The following is a 12517-nucleotide window of genomic DNA, read 5'->3' on the forward strand; positions in this document are numbered from 1 at the left end:
AAAAGTATCTCTCGCAAGAATGGGACATTCCACCTACGCCAAAAGCAACTACTGTCATCGATAAAAGCTTCTCATCTGTACCTGAAGAAGACGACGTTTGTGACTGTCCCTCGTATGTCAGACGATACTGCTGTTAGACACTACAAATACGTAAGTTAGAACTTTAAATTTGGGGATGGGTGGAAAAAATTACGGCTCTTCGCTTTTCCAACTGCATTTCTGATGTACCCAAAAATGGACCAAAATGGACCAAATGTACCCTATAAACGACCAAAGTCACCATTTTCGGCCCTTTGTACCCCATTTCGGACCAAAAGTACCCCAAACTGGACATTTTAGCTTTAATGTACACTCTTAATAAGGTTGGGTTGTTTTCAAACCAAAATGGGTTAAAATTCAGCCCAAACCTGGGTCCGTATTTACCCAGCCCAAAAATTGGGTTGTTTAGATTCAACCCATTAAAGGTTAAAAATTCAACTTGATTTTGGGTTGTTTAGACTCAACCCATTAAAGGTTAAAAATTCAACTTAATTTTGGGTTGAAAACTACCCCTCCTCTGGTTGAAATCTACCCCGCCTTGGGCTGAAAACTACCCCGTTTTGGGTTGAAAACTACCCCGCCTTGGGTTGAATTTTAATCGCGTGATTGCAGCTAGGTAGGTAAATTTTTGACCTGAAAATTTTCGTCTACCTATATAAGACCAAATGAATGTCCCTCTTAGAGATGAATCATTTAAAGGATCCATGGAGATATTATAGGAATCCAACTTAAATGGAGGACACACATGGATTACTATTTCTCAAGGTAATCACTGCCTTGAGCTTTCGACCCGCAGGTCTTTGTCACACTAAATTGAACGAAACCAATTTTCTTATATATATATATATATATATATATATATATATATATATATATATATATATATATATATATATATATCGATTCGTAAAAAACCTACAAAGTTATCAATTGTTAAAAATAAAAATACATTTTTTTTAACGATTGATAACTTTGTAGATTTTTTACGATACGATATATATATATAAGAAAATTGGTTTCGTTCAAGTTAGTCCGCCAAAGACGCCGGGAGTAGTGGCTCACTCCTGTAATCCCAGGCGTCCGGGAGGCAGAGTTTGTGGAAGGCCGTGTGAGGACGACTACCAATCCCCCAACGGGTGGTCGGGATACTTCCGCCACGGGTGTCCCCACCCCTGTCCCCACGTATCCCCCCGTTGGCGTGGCCGTTACACATATCTCACCCTGATTAATCAGTTATTGTGTGTGTGCTGGTGTCTAAGGCCTCGGGTCGAAACCGATGTTTGTGTTTCTCAAAAAAAAATGTCCGCCAAAGACCCGCGGGTCGAAAACTCAAGACAGTTTTTACCTTGATAAATAATAATCCATGTGTGTCCTCCATTTAACTTTTACTCCTACAATTTCTCCATGAAAGAACATTCATATCTAAGAAGGTCGTTTAATTTTTATTATACAGGGTGTCTTAATTTGATCGGCCCAGGAATTTTTCTCAAGATCTATGCTTACTAGAAATTTGAAATATTCACTATGTACGCTCTCGGGGGATATCGTTATTTTTTTTGTAAATTTCAGAAATATCATGAAATTTTTCACGACTTTAGAAGTGTTAGGTTTTGAACGCTACGTGGTAGTGCCAGCGTGTTTGTTTTTCACGACCAATTATTTCAGTCACGAAACGTCCGATTACCACCAGACCAATTCCATTAAAATTTTCGGCTACCACGTATAGCGTTCAAAAACTAACATTTCTAACACCGTGAAAAATTTGAGGATTTTTCTGAAATTTACAAATAATAACGATTTTCCCCCAGAAAGTACATACTGACAATTTCAATGTCCGTTTCATTGCATTATTTTTATGATTTTTTTTGTATTTTCAACATATTTTTTTAATTATTATAGTAACAAAATATGTACTTTTCAACAAATATGAGAATCGGTAGGAATAAGCTAACCATTGTTAAAATTTTTGAAACCAAATGAGAGTTGAAAAATTTCTATATGGATTTCAACCCAAATTCTTAACCTAATTTTGGTTTAAAAAAACAACCCATAAAAAATTACCCAATTTTTAAAAATTAACTAAGGTTTGGTTGTTATTAACCCAAATTGGGGTTGCAGTGAGACAACCCAATTTTTTTAACTCTTCATTTTTAAGAGTGTAATGTTAAACTCCCATAGAGATTCCCCTAAAAAGAAACAATTTGCGGTCCAATTTTGGGTACATGAAGTATTTCGGTGAGGTAAAATTAATTCTGGCAAACTGCTGCGATTTATAGCGAATGGGTATATTGATAAAATACGATTTAAACGCGTTATTTATATTGTCGGTCTAATATTAGAACCTGTTTTACGCTATCATGTAATTAAAAGTAAAATAAAATTGGAAATGTATATTTCTTGTTTTTATTGCCTTGTGACACTTTTTATAGGGGATGGTTACTTAAGGTACTTGGTTCGTTATGTCTAGGGGTTAATTTTATATAGTATCAAATTGGTGTCACATTAGTAAATAAAAAATGATTTAATTAAAGGTTCTTTAGATTTATTTGGTCGCTTAATTTATGGTATTAGTAAAACGTACATACATTTATCATTATTAGTAATAGGTGGTTCTGGCTCTGGTCTAAACTAATTATTAAAGTCTTACAGTTTCGAAGAGATAGGTTCATTTCCCTCGGAGGTAACTTCTGGTTTCAACGTAAGACCGTGGTACTAACGGCGTGGATCCGCACTGCACTATTTCTTTATCGCGGTCACTCGATTTTGGTTCTCCGCGAACATACTTAAAACTTTGGCTTTTCAGCCCACCAGGAATCCGGCTACAAAGTAGTACCAACAGAGTGGCATACCGCATACGCGTTTCGTTGATCAAAAACGTTCTGACCCGTAACCCCACGTGCCTCACTTTATAGCTTCGGTCATCGTTCGGTACGGGGTGGAAAATTGTATCCGCAAGAGCGGAATATTTGGAGGAGCCTTGACGTCACACGGAGAAACCCAAAAAGGGAAAGACCAGAGCCATAATAAGGTATAAGGAGTGCCAGAGCCAGTGGAATATTTCTTTATCAGAGGGGGGGAGGGACCATAAATGTATGAATGATACAATTTTGTTACACATACCCCACCACCAAATGTCGAACGACCTCGTTCGACCAGATATACGACAACAAAAATTATTGAACAACAAAAATCATAAGAAACGAAAATACAACCGAAACTATACAAGAATATTGCGCAAGGTTACAAAATGAAACACTATCAAAAGAACACTAAAATAAGAAATATTGATTCACTAACAAAAACAAATATGTACAAATCCGGATATCAAATAAGTTATATACAATGGCCATATTAAAAAAAAACTTAATTATTGAACAAAAAAAATTAAAACAAAAAACTAAGTATTGTGTCGACTAATCACTCTTTTAGTTAAAGGGTCTCTAGGCCTAAGCCGCCTTCGAATAGGAGGTTGGTCACCATCCATTGAAAAAGGGGAACTAGATCTAGAGGGAGAACTACCACACTCCTCTGTATTAATGGGAGCTTCATTAGAAACTGGGGACTGTTCTGGGACACTCTCAGAGTCTCGAGCAATGTACAACTTAAGTTGATCCACGAGATATGTGCCTTTCAGTAAACGGTTGGTTTTAATGTCAGCTAGGTGGTATGTGTGGGAGTTTAAAGGTCCATCCCACCTATCCGCCAACTTCGCCATAAACCGATCCCCAGCGGAAGACTGAAAATGTGTCTTCTGACCGACTTGAAATTCAAAGTCTCTGCGACGAGCGTTAAAATATTGGGCCTGTCTATCCTGGGCTACTAATATATTGTCCTTCGCTTTATCAATAGCTGACGTTACACGGTCTGCGGTGCTATTAGCGTGGGAACTTATGTTGGCCTCGGCGAAATTTTGTTCTGGGCAAACGGCAGGGGCTATGTCATAAGGGACGCGTAGCTCACGGCCGAAATTTAAATAAGCTGGAGTAAAACGAGTTGTCTCATTAGGTGCGGTCCTTAAGGCCATTGCCTTTTCAGGTAATTTTAGATCCCAATCGCGATGATTTTCCGAAATATAAGAAGATATAAAAGTACCAATGGTACGATTATATCGCTCAACGGGGTTACCTCTGGGAGAATAGTAGGAAGTGAAACGATGGTTTACATTCATTCGCCTAAAGGCTTCTGTCATTATATTACTTACAAATTGACGACCATTGTCGGAAATGACCGTAGAAGGGACTCCGAAACGAGAAAAAACTTCATCGACTAATTTAGTCACTATCGCTTTTGTTGTTGCTCGGCGCAGGGGAAACATCTCCACCCACTTGGTCATGGTGTCGACTACCACGAGCAACTGAGTGAAGCCACGTTTACTGGGGACAAAAGGGCCTTTTAGATCGATAGAGATCACTTGCCAGGGATCCGAAGGCAAGGACGACTTCATGTGACCCGTGGGCGCTAGGTGGGGATTTTTATTCGCTTGGCAAATGGAACAAGAACGAACGTATCGTGTTACTGTATTGGTCATCTTTTCCCAAAAATAACGAGACTGAACCCTTCTGAGGGTTTTAAAAATACCGAGATGACCCGAAATAGGAATATCGTGGTTGAGACGCAAAAACGTTTCCGTTAAAGAAGATGGGACCCAAAGTCGATACGATTTATCGTTAGAAGTAGGAGACAAAATATTTTTAAAAACAATACCGTCAAGAAGAGTACATCTTGGGGCGTGATTTAAAACAAAATCTTTTAATTTAGTGTCAGTCGGTTGAATTTTACTTTCTAGGTATTCTTTCAGGGCTTTAATCTTTGGGTCAGTTAATTGCGCTTCTTTAACTATGTTTTCATCGAATGGAATTGCTGAATTTAAATCTACACAAGCGAGTTTGATTCGTCATCATCCGGAAAACGGGACAAAGCGTCCGCCATCCCATTACACTTACCGGGTACATGCCGAATGGCCGAAACATAGGGGTCAATCGCGAGGCGCCAACGAGCTAACTTCCCCGTGGGGTCGCGAGCCGTTCGCAGCCACCGAAGAGCGCTATGATCACTATAGACTGTAACTTGACCACCCTCGATATATGGTCTAAATTTATCTATTGCCCATTTGATTCCTAAGCATTCACGCTCAGTGACTGAATAGTTACGCTCCGCCTGATTTAAAGCTCGACTAGCATACTGGATTACGACAGGCTTCCCGTCTACTGTCTGACTAAGAATTCCGCCTAAACCAGAGTTAGAGGCGTCGCTATAAACGTCAAAGGGTTTTGCGTAATCGGGTTGAGCTAAGATGGGGGCGGAAGTGAGCGCATTTTTAAGGGTGTCGAATGCTTCTTGGTGCGCGGGGGTCCATTTCCAAACCGCGTCTTTATGTAAAAGGGAGTGAAGGGGTTCCGCTATGGCGGCAAATTTTTTAATAAATCTTCTGTAGTAGGAAGCGGCGCCTAAGAAACTGCGTAATTGCTTTAAGGTTTTGGGAGGGGCTTTATCGCGAATGGCGGAAGTTTTAGCTGGGTCGACTGTTACACCGTTTTCATTGACAACATGTCCTAAAATAAGGGCCTCGGTTTTGAAAAAATGGGTTTTACTAGCTTTAATTGTCAAACCAGCGTCGCTAAGGATGGTGAAAACTTTTCTGAGGGTAGCCATATGGTCGTTAAAAGTTGACGAAATAATAATTATATCGTCAAGATGGCGCTAACGCCTTCGTGACGCAAGGGGCCTAGGAAATTGTCGACCATTCTCTGGAAGGACGCCGGGGCCGTGGTTAGGCCAAACATGAGCACTTTCGGGCGAAAGAGACCTCTGTGCGTAACAAACGCTGCCTTATCACGACTCTGGACATCAAGCGGAATTTGCCAATAACCGGACTTCATGTCCAAGGTCGTGATATACTTCGGATTTTTTAACGAATCGAGGATGTCGTCGATTCGAGGTAACGGGTAGGAATCTTTTCGCGTTAAATTATTTACATTGGTATAATCGATGCAAAGACGTGCACCACCATCTTTTTTCCCAACAAGGACGCAGGGAGAACTCCAAGGGGAGTTACAAGGTTCTATTAAATCATCTTCGAGCATTTGGTTTATTATTTCGTCAATTTGATTACGTTTATGCGGGGAGTAACGGTAAGGGGCGCAAGAAACTGGGTATGCGTCACCAGTGTCTATATAATGGTTGGTAATGCCAGGGGTTTTCGCAAAAAGGTGTTTAAATTCATAAACTAGGGGTTCGAGAACGCTAGTGCGCTCCACGTCAGAAATTTGGGCCAAAGAAAGAGCTTTCTCAATATCAACTTCGTCGATTTCGCAATCGACAGCGGAAACGCTAACTGAGGGGGAGGGGGGATCTACAAAGTGACGACGGAAATAATACTTCGTCGAGGGAGAGGAACGCCAAGTAAAACTCATTTCGGAACAATCTATTACCATACCCAAGGATTGTAACAAATCCATACCTAAAATACATGGAAATATTAAATTTTTAACAAAGTAGACTGTATTTGTTGTCTCCTTCCCTGGAAGACTAATATTGGCGGTCCCACTCCCGGTAGAAGTAACCCTGGTTTTATTCGCTAATTTAATTCCTTGTGCGCTCCTGAAAATTATTCCCATTTCTAGAAAAATTATTTTGGGGTTGATAGGAACCACTATTTACAAAAGTTCGGGTGTTAGGATTCGCGCGGTATTGTGAATTTGCAATGCCGTTGCGAGAAGGGGAGTTAGCTGGGGCCTTACAATGGTCTTGGTAATGTCCGCGGTCCCCACAACGAAGGCAAACAATATTTTTATGGACGGAGGGGTCATGGGTTTTCGCGGGTTGGTTTTTGGAAATTTCGTCCCCCCTACGGGAGGCCTTGGCCTGCTCGACTATAAGTCGGCTGACGCCACCAAGTCGCGAACCGTGGCGAATTGCGACGTCGCGAGGGTAACTCTAAGATCCGCGTTTAAATTTCTGCGAATACACCGAATCTGGGCCGCAACGGACATAGGGGTGGTCAATTTCCGAACAATGGAAATCATTCTCTCGACGAAGGTGCTAACCGACTCGCCGGGTTGTTGAAACTGATTATCTAATTTATCGAGGAGCCGATCATCATCGTTATGGGCCTGAAATTCCGCGTTAAGGGCGTTCGAAAAATCGGCGAAAGAGGCAAAATCAGGTTGGGAATAAAACCACTCAAGGGCCGCACTTGTGAGCATCGTAGGAATCCAATGCTTTAGAAAATACGGTTCGGGACAATTTCGAGAAGCGAGAATTTGGCGCGCTTTCAATAAAAATTCTCTCGTATTGTTATCGGTAAAACTACCGGAAAAGCTAGGGAGAGTGACGGGTGGTGCCCACGAGTCGGGCATGACCGCCGCGGGGGGCGCCGCGTTATTTTGATTTTGTAGCAACGCGGTCAATTGAGCCACCTGGGCCTGGAGTGCTAAAATAGCCGCCGCATTCGGATCAGCCTGATTAGGGAGAGCGGAGTTAGGCATATTGGCAAACAAATGGGGTGGACCTTGATTATCTAAAAGACGTGATTCCCTATCACTTTCTGCAATAGCGAAATAAGTTTCGTAACACTCTTGGCAACTTAAAAATTTGCCTAACTGGGGAGAACAACCTCGTGTATGTATGTCTCTATAAACACTCATTGACCAACAAAAAGAAAACAATTGCCCGAAACCCAAGAGAGCATGCCAAAAACATAATTAAAAGAAAATAACGAAGGGGAACGTAGTGACCAACCAACTATAAATACTCCTAACTCAGCTAAAATCATTAAAAATTAATTACGGAAATTATATAAAAACTGGTAATGAAAAAAAAACCCTAACATTTTACGTGAAACAAATATAGCCCAATGAAAACTAATTTATACGTGAAGTAACAAATTTTAAAACTAAACATGAAAGGTGAAATAACATTGCAACGAAATTTAACGGGGTAAAAATTATATAACCCGAATTCAAAACACGGAATCGGACCCCCAAAATGTGACACTTTTTATAGGGGATGGTTACTTAAGGTACTTGGTTCGTTATGTCTAGGGGTTAATTTTATATAGTATCAAATTGGTGTCACATTAGTAAATAAAAAATGATTTAATTAAAGGTTCTTTAGATTTATTTGGTCGCTTAATTTATGGTATTAGTAAAACGTACATACATTTATCATTATTAGTAATAGGTGGTTCTGGCTCTGGTCTAAACTAATTATTAAAGTCTTACAGTTTCGAAGAGATAGGTTCATTTCCCTCGGAGGTAACTTCTGGTTTCAACGTAAGACCGTGGTACTAACGGCGTGGATCCGCACTGCACTATTTCTTTATCGCGGTCACTCGATTTTGGTTCTCCGCGAACATACTTAAAACTTTGGCTTTTCAGCCCACCAGGAATCCGGCTACAAAGTAGTACCAACAGAGTGGCATACCGCATACGCGTTTCGTTGTCAAAAACGTTCTGACCCGTAACCCCACGTGCCTCACTTTATAGCTTCGGTCATCGTTCGGTACGGGGTGGAAAATTGTATCCGCAAGAGCGGAATATTTGGAGGAGCCTTGACGTCACATGGAGAAACCCAAAAAGGGAAAGACCAGAGCCATAATAAGGTATAAGGAGTGCCAGAGCCAGTGGAATATTTCTTTATCAGAGGGGGGGGGCATAAATGTATGAATGATACAATTTTGTTACAGCCTAGAGATTAGAAATTAAGGGGTTCGGAAGCGATAGTGGAAATTATGGTTAACGAGGGAGGGGTTAAGAGTAGAGAGGGGTAAATTCCATCCTTCAGAAATCTGCGCGAGGAAAACAAATTCTGGAGAATGGGGATGGGGGAAAGCAGCTGGTGAACGAGAGAGATAATCTGGTGATTAGAAATTCTGGTGATTAAGAAGGGAGGAAAGCAATGGGGGAAAGGAGCGGGTGAACGAGAAGGATCCAGTGAACGGCGGGAGCCAGGGGGAAAGCAACAGCTTTGTGTCCTTACGGTGAATGACATTGGTATTCTTTGGTTAATTTTGAACGCTAGGGGTGGCAGCGAATTAATTCTGCGCCCCACTAGAAATTCAGTCGGCGTGAGGGGAATTGGTTCATTTATGTCGTTGTAACTGTAGGTAATTGGTCGGCTATTTATTAAAGCTTCCGCTTCTATCAGGGTGGTTTCTAATTCCGTGTAGGACAATAAGGCTCTACCAATACATTTTTTAAGACACGTCTTGGTGGACCTCACTAAGCTTTCCCACCACCCCCGTACCAAGCTGCTCTTTCTATTATGAACCTCCAATTTATACCTTGGTTTACGAAATATTCCCTTAATCGATCTAGTTTTATCCCCTCCCAGATGATCTTTAGATCCGTTTTAGCCTTCTTGAATGTTTTGGCATTGTCTGTATAAACAACATCTGGCACGCCCCTCCTAGATATGATTCTTCTAAACGCCAAAAGGAAATCGTCGGTGTTTAGAGAGGGTGCAAGTTCCAAGTGGATGGCACGAGTTACCGCGCAAGTGGCCAGGCATATATACGTTTTTTGCTCTTGGTTGTTAATTTTGGCAATTAAGGGGCCGGCAAAATCAATACCAATAATTGAAAATGGCTGGGATTGGTCCACTCTGTTTTTAGGTAATGGTGCGGCTGAAACCTCTCCTAACTTCGCCTTCAATCTCTTGCATAATATACATTCTTTGACGAGTGACGACTGTGCGTGCTAACTGTCTCGCTGAAGGGACCCAATACCTCTCCCTCAATTGAGTTACAGTGTCACTTATACCCCCGTGGTGAACTTGAGCATGGCTCCTAATTACTAATAATTTGGCCAATCTTTGGCCCTTTGAAATTATTATGGGGTGTTTTTCTACGTATGACAGGCAGGATTCTTCCAAACGCCCACCAACGCACAGTATTCCTAGGTCATTTAAGAACGGATTTAAAGAGGCTATGTTTGATTTGGGGTGAACACTTTCCTTATTTTTTAATTGTCTAATTTCTGATTCGTACTCTTTGGATTGTACAGATTTTATCCATATAATTTCAGCCCTTTGCATTTCCTCCGCACTAATTGGACCGGTCATTTTTTCCAAATCCTTACTATTGTTGATGAACCTAAACAACTGGGCTGTGATTCTTAATACCTTATTCAGTTGGTAATGTTTGGAGAGATCAATTATATTTTGGATGCCGAATTTATCGGTCATGGTAATGGCTAGGATTATTTTTCTTATCTCATTGGCTACAGATTCTAAATCTATTTCGGACGGCTTATGGGTATTTGGCCATTGGATTTTAGATTCCCTTAACCAAGCGGGGCCCTCCACCCATTTACTATTGTTTTGCAACTCCCTCGCTTGTATACCTCGGGTTGGCAAGTCTGCCGGGTTATCCCTCCCGGGGCAGTGGAACCATTCTTCCCTTTGCGACAAATTCTGTATTTCAGATACTCTATTTGATACAAACGGTTTCCAATGACTAGAATTTCCCGTCACCCACGCCAGGGCTATCATAGAGTCGGTCCAATAATAGGTTCCTACCAACCTATCCTTAAGTATCGATTTAATATTGTTGGTCAATCTCGCCCCAATCAAGCATCCCATGGGTTCTAGCTTAGGTAATTTGATATCTTTTTTTAAGAGGTGCTACTCGTGATTTTGCGGTAATTAAGGATACCCCTATTGTATTGGCTACGGTTCGGTATCTAACATAAACGCATGCGGCGTAAGCCTTTTGACTCGCATCACTAAAGCAGTGGAGTTCTAAATCGGTTACTTCCTCGTCTGATTTGAAATAATAGTATCTTTGGAATTTTACATGGCTTAGGTCAGGAAGTTCGTTAAGTCATGTTTGGAAAATTCCTTTGGTTTCTTTTGGTAATTCAGAATCCCAATTTTCTTTAGTTTCCTAGAGGACTCGTAATAGAATTTTGGCTCTAATTGTGAATGGGCTGATTAGGCCTAAAGGGTCGTAAATTTGGGCTATAAAACTTAGAACTTGTCTTTTCGTTATTTTCATGTTTTTACTAATTTTAACTAAATTCGAAAGATCAAAAGCGAAGGTATCGGATTCGGGATCCCAATTAACACCTAGTACTTTGTTATCAGTTTCCTGCTCGAATACGCCTTGTTCTTCGTGGCTAGACCATAGGTTTTTTAATTCTAAGGAATTTGTACCCCATTTTCTAAATCTCATTCCCGCTTCCCTCATTATTTTCCCGGCTCCAAGAGAAACTTCGTAGGCTTGTTTTGGATTATCTACTGAAGTGGTGAGGTCATCTACATAAAGATCATTATCTAATATCTTCCTTAGTTGTTCCGGAATATCTTTAGTTTGCATGAGATGGAATTTAATGGTACAACTCAGCAAGAAAGGGCTTGAAGTGACTCCGAAGGGTACTCTGGTCATTCGAAGGACTATGTACTCGCCCTTTTTTATGATCCCATTTTCTTCCCGGTACCAAATAAACCTAACAGAGTCCCTGTCTAATTCATCTATGGCGATTTGCAAAAATGCCTTTTCGATGTCTGCCACTACTGCCACTCTACCGTTTCGAAATCTGAGTAACAGCAGTAGCAGTTTAGGGTTTAAATTTGGCCCCGGCAAGAGACAGTCGTTCAAGGAGGGTTTTCCATAGGCGTGCGAAGAGGCGTCTAACACTACGCAAGTTTTGGTGGTTTTGACATTTTCCCTCTCCACCCCCTGGTGAGGCATATAATAGGTTCCAGGCTTAGATACGTCTAGCTCGTCTGTGGGGACTACTTCCGCTATTCCCCCTTTGATTTGGTCCTCTATCACTTCTTTGTACCTATTATAATACAGGGGGTCCCTTTCGAACCTTTTTTCCTGACTTTGGGCTCTTTTCAAAGCTACGGAATAGTTGTCTGGTAAATTATTTTTGCTAAATTTCCATGGAAATTTGACAACGTAACATCCCTGGTCTTTATCGAATCTAATATCCCCGAAAAAGGTAGTGAGGGCTTGGTCATTGGGATTCTCTTTGATATCGGCGCTATCAATTCCTAAACTTTCTAAGTCGAAAAACGATTTTAAAGTTTGGTTAACGCGTTTTTCTCCCAAGCTAATTAGCATTGATGTTACGGATTTATTTGGGTTCATTAAGTTTAGACTTATTTCTGGCCCACTCAAACACCAGCCCATTTTGGTCTGTATAGCGACGGTGCGGGGTCCCAATCTTTCAAGTTTCCCGTCAACAATTTCCCAATAATAATCGGCTCCTATTAAGATATCTATTCCTGGGTTCTTCAAATCGCTATCGATGGCAGACTCGCAAGATAATTTTATTCCTCTTTTAATTAGAATTTCTTGAAGTTTGGTATCGGTAGATTCTGAAAAATCATAGGTGATAAATTTTTGTACAATGTCAGTTATTTCTACTGTTTCTGCCGGATTTTCTTTATTTTCTAATGTGAGTCTAACCATTTTATTCTTTTGTTGGTGGGGGTTTTTATTCCCGAAACTAAATACATCTATCTCGTG

General features: G+C 40.8%; 2 protein-coding genes across 2 annotated transcripts; both read right to left on the reverse strand.

The window, feature by feature from the left end:
• Positions 1–9648: 9648 nt before the first annotated feature.
• On the reverse strand, positions 9649–10530 carry LOC149942961 (uncharacterized). The gene has a single exon (XM_090179562.1). The coding sequence runs from the start codon at positions 10528–10530 to the stop codon at positions 9649–9651; it is 882 nt and encodes a 293-aa protein (XP_090035688.1).
• Positions 10531–10924: 394 nt separating this feature from the next.
• On the reverse strand, positions 10925–12460 carry LOC149942962 (uncharacterized). Its single transcript, XM_090179563.1, has one exon. The coding sequence runs from the start codon at positions 12458–12460 to the stop codon at positions 10925–10927; it is 1536 nt and encodes a 511-aa protein (XP_090035689.1).
• Between the last annotated feature and the right edge of the window lie 57 nt (positions 12461–12517).

This window comes from Leiobunum rupestre, chromosome 6 (assembly GCF_980474605.1).
Source record: "Leiobunum rupestre chromosome 6, qqLeiRupe1.1.hap1, whole genome shotgun sequence".
NCBI classification, from domain to species: Eukaryota; Metazoa; Arthropoda; class Arachnida; order Opiliones; family Sclerosomatidae; genus Leiobunum; species Leiobunum rupestre.